Source organism: Lepidochelys olivacea, assembly GCF_965140295.1.
Source record: "Lepidochelys olivacea isolate rLepOli2 genome assembly, chromosome: 2".
NCBI lineage: Eukaryota > Metazoa > Chordata > Testudines > Cheloniidae > Lepidochelys > Lepidochelys olivacea.
In genome coordinates this window covers 187,197,502-187,221,131 of record NC_140412.1, presented here as the reverse complement: position 1 = coordinate 187,221,131, position 23,630 = coordinate 187,197,502, and the positions used below count along the sequence as shown (strand labels likewise).

Genomic DNA, 23,630 nt, shown 5'->3' with positions numbered 1-23,630 from the left:
TGACATTATCGGGGATAGTGTTCTTGACGGCTTGTAGTCCATCTTTGTGTGGAATGAAGGCAAGACCATGGAGCACAGTCTCATTCCAAGGGTTCACATATTCCACATCCAGGGTTTGTGCATCAACATCACCAAGATCTGCCCCTTTTCTTTCCATTCCTACAGCCAATTCTTTCATGCAGGCCCTCATTATATTCCTTTTCTTTTTGCGAATACAGACTAACACGGCTGTTACTCTGAAACCACATTATCAAGGAGCTGGTGCAGATGGCACTGTTCTTGAGGATCTTATGGGACCTGTAGCCTGTGGGGCCAGGACCACTGGTTATCCTGCAGGAGAAGACACCTCAACAATCCTAGGAAAATCCCACAAGATCCTTGTTGAGTTTTCCTGCCCCTAGATCCACTCCCATGGGTATTTCTACTGGCTATCCAGGTTATGATACAGGCTATAGGGAAATACATTGTTATTAATGATATATAATTTTTATGTTGAGAATTATTAGCCTTATTGTGGAACTTAATGTCATACAGAAAATACTATTGCTACATGAAGATGCATTCAGTGGAGGGATACTCCTTTGACAGCATTTTCTTTCAGTATGGGGATGCTTTATGGCCCTCACTAAATCTTTCTGAATCAGGTGTGCTGCAAGACCATCAGCCACTAATTTAGAGGAGACATGAGCAAGGTTAAAGCTTTGGAATTTATTCTCCCTTATAATACACACATACAGCATTCAAGTTTCAGAAGTTAGTGGGAATTATATATACATCTATTGATAGGAACACCTACCTCTTTGAGCCACACAAGGCTCAGTTTATGCTCTGTGTCATTTAGGCTTAGCGCCTGAGGAAGTACAGAGCCGTTAGCAGCTAATGTGTTTCCTGTGAACTGATAAGAGTGATTAGATTGACATGGATGAAAGGAATAAAAAATATTTGGCTGTCATATGGGAAAGCTACAGACCACTGGAATAGGTGTACTCTATTTGTGTAGTTACATTAATTAATGTTGAAGAGAGTTATGTGTTTGCACTGAGAAAAGAATTGATCCCAAAGCATTCTAGTAATAGAGTTACTTATTTGAAGGTATCCTAACCTACAGTCATGTTGCTTAATTTAGGGGCATGGGGCGGAGGGAGAATTAGCATCTCCATACTTTAAATATACCTTATGCTTAACATATTTGATATGCACACTATATCCTTCCAGGAGATAGAGTTGAAGGGCTAGAGTTGCCAATTTTGGTTGGATGTATTCCTGGAGATTTCATCACATGACATAATTTTAATTAAAGATTAATCTTTAATTCCTGGAGACTCCAGGCCAATCCTGGAAGTTTGGCAACCCTAAAAACAGCCCTAGCTACAGAACAGCCTAATGGAGGAGATAAAATGGAGCCTGTCCTTCTTCAGAGCATGCTGCAAAGTCTGCTTGTTTCCCGTAACCTGTCTACCGTAAACAAAGAATTAGTCGACACTCAATTTAAAAGGAAAAAAAAAGGAGAGAATTTTCAAGAACCTGGGCAAGGTTCTTGAAGAGCACAGTCAGCTGTGATATCGTCCAAGTGCAATGCTATGTAAAAGTAAATTACTATAGTGATGGGTGCCCTAGAAATACCTAAGATAGATGCACTGAGATGTCACTCTACATCCTACCTTAAGCAGTTGGTAACCAACTCCCAAAGAAAAGGATAATACAAGTGAGTGTACATCCAGCAATCATTCATAACTTTAAAAGACCTTTTTAAATACAGGTCAGTAACTCTTTTTATTATGGGGAAATTTTCTATACTTTACCTTGCTCCTGAAGAGTAAAGTTAGAGAGAGTTCTACCAGCCTTTCAAGATGTTAAAGCACATTAACACCAGCAAAAACACCTTTCTTTGTTTAAGAACGGGGGGTCAAGCTTAATAGATTCAAGATCTTAAGGTCAGAAGGGACCCTTATGATTACCTAGTCTGACCTCTGGTATAAAAAAAGACCATAGAATTTCACCAAGTAGTTCCTGCATCAAGCCCATGATTTCTGATTTGAGTCAGAGCATATCTTTTAGAAAGACATCAATCATGATTTAAAGATTTCAAGTGAGGGAAAATCTACCACATCCCTAGGTCAGTAATTCCAGTGGTTAATTACTCTTACTGTAAAACGTTGTTCCTTATTTTTAGTTTGAATTTGTCTAGCTTCAGTTTCTAGCCATTGGATCTTGCTATGTCTTTGTCTGCTAGTTAAAAATCCCTCTGCTGTCAGAAATCTTCTCCTTGTGTGCGTACTTAGAGACCATGATCAAGTTACCTCTTAATCTTCTCTTTGTTAAACTAAATTGATTGAGCTTCTTAGGGCTTGTCTACACTTACATTTTATAGCACTCTAACTTGCTGGCTCAGGAGAGTGAAAAATCACCCCCCTGAGTGCAGCAAGTCTGAGCACTTTAAAGAGCTAGTGTGGACAGGCTCCGAGCACTGGGACCTGCGCTCCCAGCACTCTGAGCTAATCCCCTCATGGAGGTGGATTACCAGGAGCACTGGAAGAGCTCTCTCCCAGTGCTCGCGCGCGACCACACTCTCACTTCAAAGTGCTGCCGCGGGAGCGCTCCCGCCGCAGTGCTTTGAAAGTTTCCAGTGTAGCCATGCCCTTAATCTCTCACTGTAAAGCAGGGTTTCCAGACCTCAAAGGAGGCGGCAGTAGTCAACGTGGAGTATAATGAGGGCCCTCATGAAAGAATTGGCTGTAGGAATGGAAAGAAAAGGGGCAGATCTTGGTGATGTTGATGCACAAACCCTGGATGTGGAATATGTGAACCCTTGGAATGAGACTGTGCTCCATGGTCTTGCCTTCACTGGCCAGTTCACTCGAGTGATGGGGCATCTGAGTGTGACCACTCAAATTCGCTTAGCTTGAGTGAGAGAGCCAATGCTGCAAAGACAAACTTGAATTACTGCATCCATAAAGGTGCTGCACTCATTTGTGTGAGGTAGCAGGACTTCTAGCTGCACTAATCTGAGCTGCTTCCTCTGAATTCTTTCATTGTATTGTGAGATAACTTGTCTGTCCTTTCTGGGCACCTGTGCAGAAGTGGTCTTGGCTAGCAACTCATTAAAGTAAACCACTGCAGCTTGGCATGCTTCAGACTTCTCTCTGTGGCCACTGTTCCAGCGGGTGGGAAGGCCTGGGTTCAACTTGGAACAATGGTCTGTACCAAATGTTGGCATTAATGCAAATTTCATTTTGGAAAGAGGACGCAGGTATAGGGCATGAAAGCCGGTAGAGGGTGTTTCTGCAGCAGCTTGTCTCAGTGAGAGAATGGGGGTCACTAGGAGAAAGCAGCAATATGCCTTACTAAGGAGATCATGGAAGATGGATGTAGAAATAGAGGAGTGGGGACAGCTGTTGCAGATTTTAATAGCCGATGAATCTCCCTATGCTGACTGGCAGTTCTGAAATAGGACTGTGTGCTTGGGACATTGCTGATCACCTAGTCCATCTCCTCATAGAACTGGCCTGTTCTCAGTGAGTTACTGAGCACTGTGGTCCCTGGTCTTCCCATATGTGATCTTTATGGACTTGATATTTATTTCCCTTCTGTCCTGAGGTCCTGTCTGGTGGATCCCTTGCTCTGCCAGCTTCCTAGAAAGCACATAATCGAACTGTGAATTTCAAGTACTGGTCCTGAATTCATAGCCTTTGCGGGCCTCCCACCAGAGATCCACAAGAACCCCCATGTCACCAGCTGGCAGCACGCTGGAAGACAACCTCCTGGACACCATTTCCTGTACAAGCAATGATACTGGTGCAGTGAGTTGCCTGTGAATGTGGGGGTCAAACACCAAACCAGGCTAAATACGTTGGTAGGTGACTTCTGGTGCACAGGTAGGGAGTGAATATCTGGCAAGAAAATGCAGCTCAGATAGGGTTGCCAACCCTCCAGGATTGGTCTGGAGTCTCCAGGAATTAAAGATTAATCCTTAACTAAAGATTATGTCATGTGATTAAATCTCCAGGAATACATCCAACTAAAATTGGCAACCCTAAACTCAGGTGGAATTGTGGGAAGACGTTGGAGAACTAACAGCACTCGAGGGCTTAGGCCCATGTTCACACTGCAGAGTGGTTATGTTCATAGCTCAAGTGTTAGCAGTACTAGAGCCTATACTGCCTCTTGGGCCAGCTGATGTTCAGTGAAAAGTACTATCATGCTTGAACAAGAGGTTTTTGTGTATGGACGGAACTTGGGTCAGAGGCACCAGTCAAGTGTCAACTCCAGTCAACTGTGCATCAAAGACAAGGCCTAGGCCCTGGTCTACACTAGGACTTTAGGTCGAATTTATCAGCCTTAAATCGATGTAAACCTGCACCTGTCCACACGATGAAGCCCTTTATTTCAACTTAAAGGGCTCTTAAAATCGATTTCCATACTCCACCCCTGACAAGTGGATTAGCGCTTAAATCAGCCTTGCCGGGTCGAATTTGGGGTACTGTGGACACAATTAGACAGTATTGGCCTCCGGGAGCTATCCCAGAGTGCTCCATTGTGACCACTCTGTACAGCACTCTCAACTCAGATGCACTGGCCAGGTAGACAGGAAAAGAACTGCGAACTTTTGAATCTCATTTCCTGTTTGGCCAGCGTGGCAACCTGCAGGTGACCATGCAGAGCTCATCAGCACAGGTGACCATGATGGAGTCCCAGAATCGCAAAAGAGCTCCAGCATGGACTAAACGGGAGGTACGGGATCTGATTGCTGCATGGGGAGAGGAATCCGTGCTATCAGGATTCCGTTCCCATTTTCGAAATGCCAAAACCTTTCTCAAAATCTCCCAGGGCATGAAGGATAGAGGCCATAACAGGGACCCGAAGCAGTGCCGCTTGAAACTTAAGGAGCTGAGGCAAGCCTACCAGAAAACCAGAGGCGTGAACGGCCGCTCCAGGTCAGAGCCCCAAACATGCCGCTTCTATGATGAGCTGCATGCCATTTTAGGGGGTTCAGCCACCACTACCCCAGCCGTGTTGTTTGACTCCTTCAATGGAGATGGAGGCAATACGGAAGCAGGTTTTGGGGACGAAGAAGATGATGATGATGATGAGGTTGTAGATAGCTCACAGCAAGCAAGCGGAGAAACCGGTTTTCCCGACAGCCAGGAACTGTTTCTCACCCTGGACCTGGAGCCAGTACCCCCCGAACCCACCCAAGGCTGCCTCCTGGACCCGGCAGGCTGAGAAGGGACCTCTGGTGAGTGTACCTTTAAAATACTATACATGGTTTAAAAGCAAGCATGTGAAAGGATTACTTTGCCCTGGCATTCGCGGCTCTCCTGGATGTACTCCCAAAGCCTTTGCAAAAGGTTTCTGGGGAGGGCAGCCTTATTGCGTCCTTCATGGTAGGACACTTTACCACTCCGGGCCAGTAACACGTACTCGGGAATCATTGTACAACAAAGCATTGCAGTGTATGTTTGCTGGCGTTCAAACAACATCCATTCTTTATCTCTCTGTGTTATCCTCAGGAGAGTGAGATATCATTTCATGGTCACCTGGTTGAAATAGGGTGCTTTTCTTCAGGGGACACTCAGAGGAGTCCGTTCCTGCTGGGCTGTTTGCCTGCGGCTGAACAGAAATGTTCCCTGCTGTTAGCCACAGGGAGGGGGGAGGGTTGAGGAGGTAGCCACGCGGTGGGGGGAGGCAAAATGCGACCTTGTAACGAAAGCACATGTGCTATGTATGTAATGTTAACAGCAAGGTTTACCCTGAAAGACTGTAGCCACTGTTTTATAAAATGTGTCTTTTTAAATACCGCTGTCCCTTTTTTTTTCTCCACCAGCTGCATGTGTTTCAATGATCACAGGATCTTCTCCTTCCCAGAGGCTAGTGAAGATTAGAAAGAAAAAAAAACGCACTCATGATGAAATGTTCTCTGAGCTCATGCTGTCCTCCCACACCGACAGAGCACAGACGAATGCGTGGAGGCAAATAATGTCAGAGTGCAGGAAAGCACAAAATGACCGGGAGGAGAGGTGGCGCGCTGAAGAGAGTAAGTGGTGGGCTGAAGACAGGGCTGAAGCTCAAATGTGGCGGCACCGTGATGAGAGGAGGCAGGATTCAATGCTGAGGCTGCTGGAGGATCAAACCAGTATGCTCCAGTGTATGGTTGAGCTGCAGCAAAGGCAGCTGGAGCACAGACCGCCGCTACAGCCCCTGTGTAACCAACCACCCTCCTCCCCAAGTTCCATAGCCTCCACACCCAGACACCCAAGAACGCAGTGGGGGGGCCACCAGCCAACCAGCCACTCCACCACAGAGGATTGCCCAAAAAAAAGAAGGCTGGCATTCAATAAATTTTAAAGTTGTAAACTTTTAAAGTGCTGTGTGGCATTTTCCTTCCCTCCTCCACCACCCCTCCTGGGCTACCTTGGTAGTCACCCCCCTATTTGTGTGATGAATGAATAAAGAATGCATGAATGTGAAGCAACAATGACTTTATTGCCTCTGCAAGCGGTGATCGAAGGGAGGAGGGGAGGGTGGTTAGCTTACAGGGAAGTAGAGTGAACCAAGGGGCGGGGGTTTTCATCAGGGAGAAACAAACAGAACTTTCACACCGTATCCTGTCCAGTCATGAAACTGGTTTTCAAAGCTTCTCTGATGCGTACCACACCCTCCTGTACTCTCCTAACCACACTGGTGTCTGGCTGCTCGTAACCAGCAGCCAGGCGATTTACCTCAACCTCCCACCCCGCCATAAACGTCTCCCCCTTACTCTCACAGATATTGTGGAGCACACAGCAAGCAGTAATAACAGTGGGAATATTGGTTTCGCTGAGGTCTAAGCGAGTCAGTAAACTGTGCCAGCGCGTCTTTAAACGTCCAAATGCACATTCTACCACCATTCTGCACTTGCTCAGCCTGTAGCTGAACAGCTCCTGACTACTGTCCAGGCTGCCTGTGTACGGCTTCATGAGCCATGGCATTAAGGGGTAGGCTGGGTCCCCAAGGATACATACAGGCATTTCAACATCCCCAACAGTTATTTTCTGGTCTGGGAATAAAGTCCCTTCCTGCAGCTTTTGAAACAGACCAGAGTTCCTGACGATGCAAGCGTCATGTACCTTTCCCGGCCATCCCACGTTGATGTTGGTGAAACGTCCCTTGTGATCCACCAGAGTTTGCAGCACTATTGAAAAGTACCCCTTGCGGTTTATGTACTTGGTGGCTTGGTGCTCCGGTGCCAAGATAGGGATATGGGTTCCGTCTATGGCCCCACCACAGTTAGGGAATCCCATTGCAGCAAAGCCATCCACTATGACCTGCACATTTCCCAGGGTCACTACCCTTGATATCAGCAGATCTTTGATTGCGTTGGCTACTTGCATCACAGCAGCCCCTACAGTAGATTTGCCCACTCCAAACTGATTCCCAACTGACCGGTAGCTGTCTGGCGTTGCAAGCTTCCACAGGTCTATCGCCATTCACTTCTCAACTGTGAGGGCTGTTCTCATCTTGGTATTCATGCGCTTCGGGGCAGGGGAAAGCAAGTCAGAAAGTTCCATGAAAGTGCCCTTACGCATGCGAAAGTTTCACAACCACTGGGAATCGTCCCAGACTTGCAACACTATGCGGTCCCACCAGTCTGTGTTTGTTTCCCAAGCCCAGAATCGACGTTCCACAGCATGAACCTGCCTCATTAGCACCATGATGCATGCATTGGCAGGGCCCATGCTTTCAGAGAAATCTGTGTCCATGTCCTGATCACTCACGCGACCGCACTGACGTCGCCTACTCGCCCGGTATCACTCTGCCAGGTTTTAGCGCTGCATATACTGCTGGATAATGCATGTGGTGTTTAATGTGCTCCTAATTGCCAAAGTGAGCTGAGCGGCCTCCATGCTTGCCTTGGTATGGCGTCCGCTCAGAAAAAAGGCGCGGAACGATTGTCTGCCGTTGCTCTGACGGAGGGAAGGGCGACTGACGACACGGCTTACAGGGTTGGCTTCAGGGAGCTAAAATCAACAAAGGGGGTGGCTTTACATCAAGGAGTATTTCAGGCAGGACTTCACGGAGGCTTCCAATAAGAAATGGTGCACCTAAGTTATTGTTCTTATTGGAACAAGGAGGTTAGTCTGGCCTCTGATTGATACATGGCTAGATTTACCTTGCTGCATCTTCCCTGTGAGTGACTGCAGTGTGACCTAGAGGAATGAGTCCCCTAGACGGGGGAGGGGGAGGAAGCAAATGAGTACAAAACAAATCTGGTCTATTTCTTGTTTTGATACACTCCATCTATCTTTTACATCTTTGGCTGGCAGCAGACGGTGCAGAAGGACTGCATGCCATCCACATCTCAGGGCTGCTCGGCAGAAGATGGTACAATACGACTGCTACCCATCCTCATCTCTTGCCTGCCTGGCAGAAGATGGTACAATACGACTGCTAGAAATCCATATCGCTTGCCTGCTCACCATAAGATGGTTCAATAGGACTGACTGCAGGACTAAAGAGAATGACTTGATCAAGTCACTCCAAATTTAGTCCCTGCGCCCATGTCTGTCCAGGCGCTCCTGGCTGACACGGCCAGGAGCAACTCGGACATGACGATGATGGCTACCAGTCCTATTGTACCGTCTGCTGCCACAAGGCAATGGGTTGCTGCTACTGTATAGCAATGCAGTACCGCGTCTGCCAGCACCCAGGAGACATATGGTGACGGTTACCTGAGCGGGCTCCATGCTTGCCGTGGTATGGCGTCTGCACAGGTAACTCAGGAAAAAAGCCGCGAAACGAATGTCTGCCCTTGCTTTCACGGAGGGAGGGAGGGAACGGGGGCCTGAGGATATGTACCCAGACCCATCCGTGGCAATGTTTTAGCCCCACCAGGGATTGGGATCTCAACCCAGAATTCCAATGGGCAGCGGAGACTGCAGGAACTGTGGGATAGCTACCCACAGTGCAACACTCCGGAAGTCGACTCTAGCCTCAGTACTGTGGAAGCGCTCCACCAAGTTAATTCACTTAATGCACTTAGAGCATTTTCTGTGGGGACACACACACTCGAATATATAAAACCGATTTCTAAAAAACCGACTTCTATAAATTCGACCTAATTTCGTAGTGTAGACATACCCTAAGAGTGTTTGTTTGGCACCAACAAATCAGTTAAGGCCAGTGATAGCTCTGGTTACAGAACGCAATAGATTCAGTAGCCTTTTCTTTACAAAGAGGTTTAAGAGACCTGAATTACTTCAGACTGCATACTCAGTCTTGACTTGCACCTCAGGAGTAATGACCATCTGAAGAAAGTTAACCCCAAACCATTCCTGGGAAGAGGTTAGTGGCAGGTGATTTTTCAGTAGCATTCATGTAAGTCTCTATAGGGTAAAAGAAATCCCAAGTTTCGAGTGAAGAAACTTTCTTGACTTAAATTAGATGCAACTGTTGAATCTGTAAAGGTTTTCTGAGACATCTTGACTAAACTTAAATATGCAAATAAAGAACAATCTGAAATAAACAAACAAATAACTCAATAAAGACACAAACCTCAGTTTCCTCGTACAAGTAAATCTCCTTTTGGGAGGATTAGTAATCTTTCCAGTTACCATTCCATATGTTTCACTGATTCCCAGATTCTGGAGGCTACCATGAAACATCTGTCTTCTGGTTTCTTTGAAGATCAGCCAGGAGAATTTTCCCAGAGAGCTCTCTGGGGTTTGTGATGAGTTGTCCTATCATTAAGAGTTTAGAAGAGCTCACTCTTGATGCCAAATCTCTTTGAAAGATGAGGGTGGCTGCTTTACTTTCCTTCTTGATCTTGGAGATACTTAAGAATGGAGAATTTTCCTTTTTCCAGATAAACACTGAGATAAAATGAAATGCAAAGAACCGAAACACAACCAATATAAGTGTTCCTTGTAAGCTACTGCTGTTGGGATGCCAATACCTCTTTCATCAGAGAATGGCTGGTAAAAATAACTTCATTTATTAGTTTAAATGATATCACCAGGTAGCTAGAAATTCACTGGCAGCTAAATGCAAAGCTTTGGAAAAGAAAACTACAGAAATTTAAAAACCTCCATATTCACGGTAAAGCATAGAAAATAAAATGAAATAGCATGAACACACAGCAATCTACAGTTTACTCTTTTAAAGTAAACTTTAAAATGTTTGCCTTAGAACATTCCAACCAAAACTTCATTTTCCCTTTATTGCAGAAGAAAAAACAAATTGAAATAACTACATAATCCATCAACTTTTGATGAATATTTGGAGTCAGAGGTTATGCCTAACAAAATTTGATTTGCATGTCTGCAGTGGAACACTACAGAGATCTCACTCATTGCTTATAAAATCAATGATTCAAACAAGGAAGGAACCAGTAAAGCTCAGGAACTATTGATAGGAGGTAGTGGAGGTGGTGGTGTCTTTCTATTGTTGTTGTTGTTTGTTGTTTTTTAATTACACAGGAAAGTTAGAGTGAACCAAAACTGTTATTTAAATATGATATTGAAAATTCATGTTATGTTTCCCTGGGGAAAAGTCCTCTTGATAGCAGAACCCTACGATGATTATTCCTGTTTTATTTATTTCTTCTGTATTTATGTGTATTCTTGTGAACTTTGCTGTGGAATGGCTTAAAACAGATTGTGTTAACATACAGCCCCTGGGCCAGATCTGGCCTGCATGAGGATCACATGGCATATCTGGAACCCGCAGAATGTAATCTCTTTTTAAAAAAAAAATAAAGAAGTTTCTATCCCTAAGTGTTGAGAAGATAACCTTTCAAATGTGAATTGAATATAAATCAATGAGCTGCCATCCTGAGTCTGCAGACAGCGTGAAACAGTGACTGAGGTGTGAGCTTGATTTGACCCTTGAAGCTTTAAAAATACCAGCAACCTGCAGTGATGTAAATAATGTAATTCAGATACCCTTACTAAACTAAGCACCCTGAATAGTACTCTAAGGGTATGTCTACACTGGCATAGTTACATCGCTGGCAGTTACATCACCTCTCAGAGAGTGCTGAAGGGAAACCGCTGTTGTGTTTTCACACTGTCAGCTGCCTGCGCAATAGTGTGTTCACACTTGTACCACTTGCAGCGGTATTCGGAGCAGTGCACTCTGGGCAGCTATCCCACAGAGCATCTCTTCCTCTTCTGCCGCTAAGAGTTGTGGGAAGGCGGAGGGGGTTGCGTGGCATCCTGGGTCCTTTCCCAATGCCCCGTGATACATTGCTTCGCATCCGAGCGATCCCTGTGCTTCCGTCCACATTTGGCGCCATCTTTCAATGGTTTGTGTACTGTGCACTCTGCCTCTTTGGTCTGCAGAAATGGATCCCGCACTGTTGACCAACATGCTGCTCGCTCTCACTAACACATCACGAGTGACAGTGGAGCTATTCCTCAAACTACAAAGGCAAGAGAGGAGTTTGACATTCATCTCGCCACATGTAGTAGCTACAGCACGAGATTGCTTGTGGCATTCACGGAGGTGCTGACCACAGTGGAACGCTGCTTTTCTGCTTGGGAACCAAGCACTGAGTGGTGGGATCATATCATCATGCATGTCTGGGATGATGAGCAGTGGATGCAGAACTTTTGGATGAGGAAAGCCACATTCATGGGACTGTGTGATGAGCCTGCCCCAGCCCTGCGGTGGAAGGACACGAGAATGAGAGCTGCCCTGTCGTTGGAGAAGCGCGTGGCGATTACAATGTGGAAGCTGGCTACTCCAGACTGCTATTTATCAGTCGCTAACCAGTTCGGAGTGGGAAAGTCGACCGTTGGACTCATGTTGATGGAAGTGTTCAGGAACATTAATCGCATCCTGCTCCAAAAGAACATGACTCTGGATAATGTGCGTGACATTGTGGATGGCTTTGCACAAATGGGCTTCCCTAACTGCGGAGGGGTGATAGATGGCACGCATATTCCAATTCTGGCACCAGACCACCTAGCACATTAATCGGAAGGGGTATTTCTGTATGGTTCTCCAGGTGCTTGTGGATCACCGTGGGCATTTCATGGACGTTAACGCAGGCTGGTCTGGAAAGGTGCATGACAAACGCATCTTTCAGAACACTGGCCTGTTCAAGAAGCTGCAAGCAGGGACCTTCTTCCCGGACCAGAAGATTACTGTAGGGGAAGTTGAAATGCCCATTGTGATCTTGGGAGACCTTGCCTACCCCTTAATGCCGTGGCTTATGAAGCCATACATGGGGAACCTTGACAGTAGCAAGGAGCAGTTCAACAACAGGCTGAGCAAGTGCAGAATGACTGTTGAGTGTGCGTTTGGCCATTTAAAGGGCCACTGGCGCTGCCTATATGGGAGGCTGGACCTGGCCAATGATAATATTCCTTTGCTTATAGCCGCGTGCTGTACACGCCATAATATTTGTGAAGGGAAGGCTGAAAGCTTCACTCAGGGCTGGACTGCTGAGGCTCAGTGCCTGGAGGCTGAATTTGAACAGCCAGAGACCAGAGCTATTAGAGGGGCGCGGGGTGGGGCCATAAGGATCAGGGATGCCTTGAGGCAGCAATCTGAAGCTGAAAGCCACTAATATTTGTTGCTCTGCTCGGGAGTGCAGTACTTGTAATGCTAGGAGGTGACTGTGATTGGTGAAGATGATGCACTATGAAGGTGTAAGAAAATTGCCTGTTGCTTTGCAGGTCTCTGTTTGCTTTCAATTAATGGAATAAAGGTTGCTTTCAAACCAAAACAATTCTTTTATTAAAAAACAACAACCGGAGCACAGAGACAAATAAAAAAACACATCAGCACTATGGGGAATGGGGGAAGGGAGGGTCCCAGGCAGAGGTGGAGTCCCGGGACGGTTAAAGATTTATGTATGTCCAGGGATCATATTCAATCTTGTCCTTTGGAGTGCAGCAGGTACTGTACTTCAGCAGGGCTAAACTGCAGAGGGACGAGTGTTGAGTGCAGTAGGTACTGGGAGTCCGCAGGGCTGGACTGTGATGGGGGAGGAGTGGAATGCAGCGGGTACAGACTGGAGCCAGGAGGTTGATAAGAGTGTATTGGCAGGGTCTGGGGGGCGCATGGGAAAGAGTTTTGCAACGGTGGCTGCAGGGGAGGGTGGGTGCGGAGCTGCTTGGTTTGCAGTGCTAGTAGTGTCTGGAGTGTGTCCACTTGGGGCTCCATAATGTTTAAAAGCCGCTCCATGGCTTCATTCTGGTGTGCCGCGTTCTCTTCTCGCTGTCCCTCCACTCCTTTGATTCTTGTTTTTCGGCCACAGAATGCAGCATGACATCACGCAGAAAGTCCTCTTTAGTTTTTTGTGGCCTCTTTCTAATTCTACGCAGCCATTCAGCCAGCGATAACAAAATGGGAGGCTGGGCTCCCAAGGTCCTCTCTGTGAAGCCAAAATGCAACATTTTACAGAAGCAGACTGCTGATTCAGTGATTTAAAACACAGCCACTATTTACATACTTGTCACTAACTGGCTGACCCAGGCAAGCACACATGAGCCACAAGACCCCGAAAATGGTGAGTAACTGCAGGGGCAGGGGAACTCAGAGTTCCAGGACCAAACTGTACACTGGGCACATGGCTCTTGGGGAGAGCCAGCACTGTAGGGTGGGGCCTTATAATCATTCCTGTCCCCACATTTTCCACAGGCTGTGTTCGTTATGGAAGATATCTCGCTGCTGAGGGTGAGCAGGGAATCAAGGGAGGGTCTTCTCCAAGACTGCGGCTTCCACCCTGGCCCTTATGCAGCTCGCCTATGTGCAGCAATGGACCGTCCACCCCTGTGACGGCAAAGTGGCGTGGGAAAGTTACTCTTAATGGGGCAAGAAACAAAGCAGCTCTGCCAAAGAACCTGCAGCAGCGGATTGCCCAGTATCTCCATGAGAGTTTCGTGGAGATCTCTGAGGCAGATTCCTGTGAAGTGAGTGAGTCAACCAACACCCTGTTCCGCCGCTCCAACTAGGCATGTGGTGGTATGCGCATCATACAGACACAAGCCTGCTTTCTGCAACCCTCCTGCCTCCAACAACTTGCTTCAACGATTCCTAAAATCAAAGCCACTTACCAGGGGCCTCCTCTCCTGTTTGCGCTTCACCAAGCTCCAACTGCTGTGACTGGCTAACCTCCTCCAGGGTAGAGAAGAGCTCCTGGCTGCATGCATCTCTGACCTCTGAGTTGTCCTCTGACTCTGGGTCCCCTTCCACATCCTCGTCCAAGATTTCCTCCTCCTGGCTCAGTCAACCCTTGACTGGCCCGTGAGCCACTGAAGTATCCAGTGGCCTTTGCAGTGGAGGTGGGTTGCCACCGAGTATTGTGTCCAGCTCTTAGTAGAACCAGCAGCTTGTGGGCTCAGCACTGGATGGCATTCCACAGCTCCTTCACTTTGACCCTGGACTGCAGTGTGTCCCGGTCATGGCCCCTTTCTGTCATGCATCGTGAAATCTGTCCATAGCTATCATAATTCCTACGGCTGGAGTGCAGCTGGGACTGGACAGCCTCCTCTCCCCAAATGCTGATGAGGTCCAGCAGCTCGGCATTACTCCAAGTGGGGGATCGCCTGGTGCGTGGAACAGGCATGGCCACCTGGAACGATGCGCTGAGACCGCTGCATGCGTCACCGAGCAAACAGGAAGGGGACTTTCAAAATTCCCAAGGAATTTAAGAGGTGGGGCTCATGGTTGGTTACCTGAGGGCAGAGCAATAGAGTTCAAACTGATGACCAGAGAGGTGAGAACAGGCATTGTGGGACACCTCCTGGAGGCCAATCGCAGCGCTGTAATCGACCAGGGTGTCTACACTGGCACCGTGGTGCTGAAGGCCCGGCGCAGAAAGCCGTACGCCTCTCGTCGGGGTGGTTTTTTTACAGCGCTGCAACTGCACAGTTTCTGCGCACTAAGTGGCTTGGCAGTGTGTGCACCTCGGGAGTTACACCACAGAAAGCTGCTTCACTGCGCAGAAACTTGCCAGTATAGACAAGACCCTAAGTACATATAAAGAAATATAACACGAGGGTGGTAATTTTTTCCTCTTCTGTTTCTTCTTGGCTTTTCTTTTCTTTCCCATTCTAGCCATTACAATATATTATTTTTTCTTGCATTAACACCTATTTTTTGTACTTATTTAAAATTTACTTTTGGGGCTGTCTGCAGATACACATAAACATATTTTGTGTTCAGAGCTGCAGTAAACCTCAAACTATTACGTTTGTCTTTTTCATTCCATACAGGGGTCTTTTTGACAGCAAATGCCACAATGATGAGATATACCTCACTTTGCTGTGAAAACAGCATTCTTAAAATATTTCAGCTACATCTCTCACTGGTAAAACATAACCTTCAGTGTCAAAGACTGCCACCTGACTTTGTGCAATTTAATAGATCTGAATTCTAGAAGTGCAGAGGGAAAGGTGCTGATTCAGAAAATTTTAGTAATTGATTCTGCATTCCTTCTACACTCAAAACTCCTCTTCAATTTTAGAGAACACTGTTACTGAGTTCATTAATGAGCGTTGAGTGTGCAAGGAATGGAGCATTATGGTCCGTAGGCCTCAATCCTGCAAATACATACTTATACATGGGCCAAACTTCATGCATGTGAGCAGTCCTACTGAACTTAGTCACGTGCTTAAAGTTAAGCACATGTATAAGTGAATGCAGGATCAGGGTCTTAGAAGAAAATTTTGGAATGGTTTACACTGGAATCTGTTGTGACTCTCTCAAATGCGTTTTATATAGCATTAAGGGTTGGAAAATGCCTTATTTTTAAAGATTTTATTTTAATCCATAAAGGTTGAACTCTGCTTAAAAGTCTGCCAGATTTATTCATTTAACATTAATGATTATATTGCCTCAACACTATTAAAATCCTGTTGATTAAAGGTGATGATGATATTTCTCTAACAAGTGAGGCTATGTCTATACTACAGACCTTAGAGCGGCACAGTTGTACTGATGCAGCTGCACCGATGTAAGGTCTCCCATGTAGCTGCTCTATGCCAGTGAGAGAGAGCTCTCCCACCAGCATAATTAAACCACCTCCAGTGAGTGGGGGTAGCTATGTCTGCAGGAAAGCGTCTCCCACTGGCATAGTGCTATCCACACCAGTGCTTTTGTTGGTGAAACTTTTGTCAGTCAGTGATGTGGTTTTTTTCACATCTCTGACCGACAAAAGTGTTAGGGTAGACAAAACCTTAGTTAATAGGTTTCAGTGAAAAGTAAAATAATTGAAACATTTAGACCTGTAGTTAGTCTTTTTGACAAAACTGCAAAACAGGTTGGTCTTGGGCCATGTCTGTAGTTGTTACTGTGAGGTACCTAGCATATTTGTAGGAGCTTAATAATAATAATAATAATAATTAATAATATAATAAATATAGTGTTTTTACTCTCCTGGGGTGAAACTGCTGCTTCTGAAATCTAGGATATTCTTTTAGCAATAATTCAGTTACTTAATACTACTATCATTATTATTTATACAGTGTCACAGATGTGCATAATGCTTTATATGCAAATAAAAGATACAGTCCCATCTTACATTGTAGGTGTCCAGTCCTACAAAGTGCTGAGCGCCTCCTGGGAGGACAGAAGGTGCTCAACTTTCATTGATGTCAGTGAGTACTCAGGTCCCATATCCTACAGGCATCATTCTTCTCTCATTTTACACCAGTTATACACCATTCTAACTCCAGTGAATTCAGTGGAGTTACTTCTGAGTTACACCAGCATAAGTGAGAAAAGAATCGGAGTATATACGTTTGGGCCTAGGGTTAGATAAAACATGAAATAGCACAGGGATGAGGATTGATGGGCATCAATCCACAAAAAACTATACGAACACTAAACCCAGCTCTGGGCAACTCTGTGCATCTAGTATATTCAGGATAGGAGATTAAAAAGAGGGCTCCACAGGTTAGAGCTAAATTATTAAAGCCATTGAAGCCAGTGGGCTTTTGCCCTATTTTAATAGGATCAGGATTTGTCTTTTAGTATTTTTTTGTAACTCTCCCATAGCAAACATATATTAAAATCATTTTTTCAAAAAGAGGTAAAAATCATATAAGCATTAGAATGTTGATATTACATTTCAGACAATTAGCAACAGACTGAAACAGTGATTGGCTCCATACAGCTGTTATGCAGAAATATAGTGAGCAGCCCTGTTTTATGCTAATTAATATACTTCACAAAGGGTATTGTGTGTGAAAAGGCTTCAACTTTTTGAAAAGAACTTCACAGGCAACCAGCCAAGTGGAACAATTTGTTATGAAGAGGCTTAGGTCTCAGGCCAGCCAACCTTTACTTAAGAGTGCTTGTTAAAACATAAACTGTTTATCCAATATCTGTTGAATATTCAAGCATGAGGGCACCTTGTGGTCATCTGGAAATATTGTTGAATTAAACACTGTTAGATGAGTGTGTTGTTATAGTCCTCCTTTCTCTCATCAGGAGCCTCCCTGCCCCGCACAAATGAGCTGCTCAGAAATGGTCTCTTCTGTATAAATATTTCATTTCCCTCAGTTTTCATTGTGCAATTCCACAGTGTCCTAAAACAATTTCTTCCATGTTTTGAAAAATCGTTTTTATGATGTATTTGTATTGCAGTAGGGCCTAGGAGCCCCAGTCACAGGCCAGGACCCCATTAGGCTAGGCACTCTACAAACACAAAACAGAGTCCCTCCCTGCCCCACAGACCTTACTATAGACAAGGGACAACAGGTGGAGACAGGCAGGCAGAGCACAATGAAACAATAAGACAGTATTGGCCAGCATGACAGGCAGTGGTATCAGTACCCCAACTACTTAACCATTGCCCAGTTTTTATAGGCCACACAGCAAGGGAGAGTTTTAAGGAGGGATTTGAAGAAGGAAGATGAGATGGTTGGGTGGATATTTATGAGAGCTTCTCTGTGTGACAGGCAGCATGGGAGAAAGGTGCTTGTTTCAAAATGCAACAATTGGGTGAGGAAAATGGCATCAATGAGCGGCAGGTGAAAGTTGACATTGTGATAATCCATGACAAATCATAGGAAAGGTTGGGGATAGGCTGTGAAGAGCCTTGAAAGTGAAGACATGTAGTTTGTGTTTGGTGCCATTGAGAAGGGGGAGCCAGTGGAAGGATTCAAAGACAGGATTGACATGGTCAAAGTGATGAAGTACACAATGATCTTTGCAGAAGTTATTGAATAGATAGAAAACTGGACCCTTTTCAAGTCAAATGTTGCAATATATTATTGTCTAACAATAGATCAGATATGCTGCACACCTTTTGTCACTTCAGCATGATATTGTCATGTCATTATATTCACAGGCTTGATTAAAGATTAGGGCTGTCAAGCAATTAAAAAAATAATAGAATACCATTTATTTAAATATTTTTAGATGTTTTCTACATTTTCAAATATATTGATTTCAATTACAACACAGAATACAAAGAGTAAAGTGCTCACTTTATATTTATTTTTATTACAAATATTTGCACTGTAAAAACCAAAAGAAATAGTATATTTCAATTCACCTAATACGAGTACTGTAGTACAATCTCTTTAGCATGAAAGTTGAACTTACAAGTGTAGAATTATGTACAAAAAGTTGGTTACAATTTGCAGGAGATAATGCTGCCTGGTTCTTGTTTACAATGTAACTTGGAAGTGAGAACAGGAGTTTACATGGCACTGTTGTAGCCGGCATAGCAAGATATTTACGTGCCAGATGCGTGAAAGATTCATATGTCCCTTCATGCTTCAACCACCATTTCAGAGGACGTGTCCATGCTGATGATGGGTTCTGGTCAATAACGATCCAAAGCGGAGCGGACTGATGCCTGTTCATTTTCATCATCTGAGTCAGATGCCACCAGCAGGAAGCTGATTTTCTTTTTTGGTGGTCCGGGTTCTGTAGTTTCCGCATCGGAGTGTTGCTCTTTTAAGACTTCTGAAACCATGCTCCACACTCATCCCTCTCAGATTTTGTACTGAAGTCCAACCTTGGGTCAAATGCTGTAGCTATTTTTAGAAATCTCACATTGGTACCTTCTTTGCATTTTGTCAAATCTGCTGTGAAAGCGTTCTTAAAACGAACATGTGCTGCGTCATCATCCAAGACTGCTATAACATGAAATGTGGGTAAGACAGAACAGGAGACATACAATTCTCCCACAAGGAGTTCAGTCACACATTTAATGAACGCATTATTTTTTTAATGAGCATCATCAGCATGGAAGCATGTCCTCTGGAATGGTGGCTGATGCAGGAAGGGGCATATGAATGTTTAGCATATCTGGCACATAAATACTTTGCAACGCCAGCTACAAAAGTCCCATGCGAATGCCTGTTCTCACTTTCAGGTGACATTGTAAATAAGAAGCAGGCAGCATTATCTCCCATAAATGTAAACAAACTTGTTTGTCTTAGCGATTGGCTGAACAAGAAGTAGGACTGAGTGGACTTGTGGCCGCTAAAGTTTTACATTATTTTGGTTTTGAGTGCAGTTATGTAACAAAAAAAATCTACATTTGTAAATTGCGCTTTCACGATAGAGATTGCACTACGGTATTTGTATGAGGTGAATTGAAAAATACTATTTCTTTTGTTTATCATTTTTACAGTGCAAATATTTGTAATAAAAATAATATAAAGTGAGCACCGTACACTTTGCATTCTGTGTTGTAATAGAAATCAATATATTTGAAAATGTAGAAAAACATCCAAAATATTTAATACATTTCAATTGGTATTCTATTGTTTAACAGTGCGATTAATCGCAATTAATTTTTTTGAGTTAATTGTGTGAGTTAACTGCGATTAATCAATAGCCCTACTAAAGATTTGTTAAAACACCCTAAGTGCTGTGTGAGTTTACTGTTTTTCAAGTACTGTGTCAGTCAATGCCATCTGCCTAGCTCTGTCCTTCTTTGAAGTGGCACACAAAACCTCATTGTGGGCTTAACAGGTCATCCCCACTATTCCGTCATCTCAACTGTACAGTCTATATTTTACATAAGAATTCTCTGGTCCAAATTATTCTGTTACACAAGCATATGTATAGAGAAAATCCACTAATATCCATGGAGTTAGTTTGGATGTACAGGGTGTATCTGAGAGCACAATTTGTCCCTCAGTTTTTTGTCTGAATGAGGAACACAGATTTTAGATTTAATTCCACATGCTGAGTTCAGAATATTGACTCCCTAGCTTCCAAAGTCTTCCAGTAGCTGTAAGGGCCAGTGTGACTCCCAACTGCACAGAATTTGAATTCCTGAGTTTATCCAGTTCCGTGTACTGCTGAATTAGACTGAATTTCCATTCTGGAAACTGGTTTTTGAAAGTATGATAAGTTTACTATCAATAAAAATATTTTTCTCATAATACATCTTTACTGGTGGGCCCTGGGATCTGAGTATCTACAACTGAGGTTAACCTCTAGCACAGTACTTTAGTTTCACATTCAGCATGAACCATGACATCCAGAGTCCCCAAAGCAGGCCTGGTCTATACCAACTGACTGGCATACCTTGTAATCATAACATGCGTGCAGCACCTCATGCCAACACATAATAGCCATCATAAGTGTTTCATAAATATTAGTTGTACTGGTTTGTTGCTATACCTGAGATGAGGTCTTTAGCTGTGTAGTATTGGATGATTTCTTCCTAGACTAACTCCAACCAACAATGCAATGTTTTGTGTTGGGAAATTATCCAAAAACCTCTGCTGCCAACAACACAGCTGAGCACTACTAGTGCTTCAGGAATCCCAGAACGTATTGGTACAACCATGCTTGTAAGTAGAGCTGTGTGAATAATTATTTGTTTTGGTTCATGGCAGGGCCGGCTCTACAGTTTTTGCCGCCCCAAGCACTGAAAAAAACTGCTGCCGCGGATGGCAAAAGGAAGAAGTTGCCACCGATTTGCCACCACAGCCGGCAAAGAGGAGAAGCTGCCGCCGAATTGCTGCACTACCGCCCCAAGCACCTGCTTGGAATGCTGGTGCCTGGAGCCAGCCCTTGTTCATGGGTAATTCCAAAAAAATGGGGGGGGGAAATCATTTTGGGTCAAACAGAAAAAATGTTTTGAAATTTTCAGTAAATCAAAAAGTAAGAAGAAAAAAGTGGGGGAGGTATTTTGTTCATACTGAAAAGAAAAGTGTAATTTCAATTTTGAGTGTTTTAAAAATAAGTTGGAAGGCAATTTCTAAAGGAACCAAAAAATCAAAACATTTAATTTTGCAAATGTAAATAAATGTTCAGATTCTTGAGATTTTGTTTGTTTTTTGACATGAACAATTTAGCAAACTACTTTGCAAAGTGTTTGTGTTGCTGAATCTGAATTTTTTTGGCAGAAAAAAGTTTTGGACAGAAAGAACTAGCCCAGCTCAGGTTGTAAGATGTGTTATGTGAACACCAAAATGGTTCTGTCAGAAGCTTTGTTGCTGTGTGAACCTGCTAAATTCCTGCAAGAATAAGTTTGACCATCATGTCATGCAACTCATGTCCTTGCAACAGATTCCTCACTTAATGGAGACACACTGTAAGGATTTATTTTGTAAAATTTCCCATCATTGCTCCCACTAATAGGAAAATTTAAGAAAAAAGTCCTTTTTACTGGTGACAGTACATTGTTTCAATGACATATTAGTGCTGACCTTGATCTTTCACACAAAGTGCATTGTATCTGCCACCTGGAGAGGGATCATTTTCAATGTTAACATCGATAGCTTTCACACTCTGCTGGTTGCTGCCTGTCTTACTGCACACCATTGTCCTAAAATAGAGAAGAAGGAGAAAAAAATCAGAAGTTCTGCAGGAAGTGTACTGCACATATAGGTGAAATTGGTTGGCCTTATATCACTTCAGTCAGGGAATAGCATTGCATCCGTCTTTATATTGTCAGCACTGAACTTCTGAGGGGCTTGCACTGGGGTACTAATGTGGAAAAGACCATTCTGGGAAAGAATAGATAAGAGAGACAAGTAATTTTTTAAAATGCCGGGTCATATATTAATTCAAGGCCACAGGAAGCACTAAAAGTTTAGGACTGGCATTTGAAAGAGTGATAGCACATTTCAGTTTGTGCACAGTATGTCTAAACATTGGGACAAATCCCAAGTCCTGCCTAAGGACCATATTTTGCTTCACTTACAACAGTGTAAATCCACAGCAACAATGTTGGCTTCCACAGTGTGCTCCAGATTGAAAACAGTTTAAATCAGAGCAGAATTTGGCCTTCTGTCTTTTTTAGTTCTTTACTCAAGTAAACTCCTATTAAAGTGGGAGTTTAATAGGCTTTAATAGGAGTTTTGTCTGAGTACAAATTAGGTAAAGATTCCAGGATTTCCTATTATCACCAATAATTCAAAATAATTTATTAAAATAATACCTTTAGGATTTTATCATGTTTGTTCAGTTAATCCCTGTTTGCCACTGATTTGCAACATTGTAGGCAAGTCACTTCAATTTTCTGTCTCAGGGTATATCTACACTGTGCAGTTTTCAGCTCAAGTGGATGTATATACACTAGCCTTGATCAAGCCAGCATGCTATCAATAGCAATGTAGTCACAGTGGCGCAAGCAGCAGCATGGGCTAGTTGCCCAAGTATAATCTCCTCCAAGATCCTTTGTGTATACTCACAAGGTTGCCCCATGCCACCAGCTGTGCAGCCTTGGCTAAGCTGCTGTTTTTAATGCACTACCTGGATTATAGCTAGTGTGTTTTTGTATACCCAAACTGGAGATTACACCTCCAGCTGCAGCATATATGTACCTTAGTTACTACACCTATAGAATGGCAATAATATTTACTCACCTACCTATATCCCAGAAGTGTTGTGAGGATTAATTAATCTCTAATGTCTAAAGGCATCAGCTCCATAACAAAAATGTGATCTCTGCCCCGAAAAGCTGATGGTCAAAATCTATCTTAAGTAGATCTGGCCTTCCTCACTGTAGTATCTGACCACCTCACAACTCCCTTGTGAGGTAGGGCAGTGCCATTATCCCCATTTTATAGAAGAGGAACTGAAGCACAGAGAGGCTAAGTGACTTGCCCAAGGTCACACAAGAAGTCTGTGGCAGAGTAGAAAATTAAATCCACATCTCCTGAGTCCTAGAGCAATGCTTTAACTATTGGATTATCCTACAGTAGGGGGAGAAAGCAAACAAATAGAGGAATAAAAGGTAACAATGAGACAATTATGATCAACGTGATAAGCAGCAGTCAGAGCACACCAGCTAACCATTGTTGAGTTTTTTGTAGGTGTTGAAGCGGAGGTGAGTTTTAGGAAGCAATTTGAAGGAAGCAACGTGGTGGTTTTGCAGATTTTTACAGGGTGCTCTTTCTAAGTGTAATGGGGGACAGAAGAGCATGAAGGTGCTTAGTGGAAAATTAGACAATTAGGCAATAAAGTCTGGCATCAGACAGTGGAGATGGGAATATACATCTGATAGAATATGAAAAATGATAAATAGGGTGAATAGTCAAAGGAGGGTCTTAAAAGTAAAGACAAGTAGTTGTTATTGTACTGCAGCTGTGAATCTGGGAAACAATATAAACCTTTCTAAGACTGATACAAGACGTGCTTAGGGGCCATTACTGGGTGAGTGGATAGGCACAAAAATGGTACAAAGTGCACTTCTACTGTGAAAAGTGACTCTTGAAAAC

The 23,630-nt window shown here is 43.9% G+C and overlaps 1 protein-coding gene across 1 annotated transcript in view; it reads right to left on the bottom strand.

The window, feature by feature from the left end:
- Positions 1-23,630, bottom strand: part of SUSD5 (sushi domain containing 5) — a 79,038-nt gene that overhangs the window by 30,485 nt on the left and 24,923 nt on the right. The window contains exon 3 of the mRNA XM_084618673.1: positions 21,615-21,733. Within this exon, the coding sequence (XP_084474799.1) occupies positions 21,615-21,733 (119 nt within the window). The remainder of the gene's footprint in view (positions 1-21,614; positions 21,734-23,630) is intronic.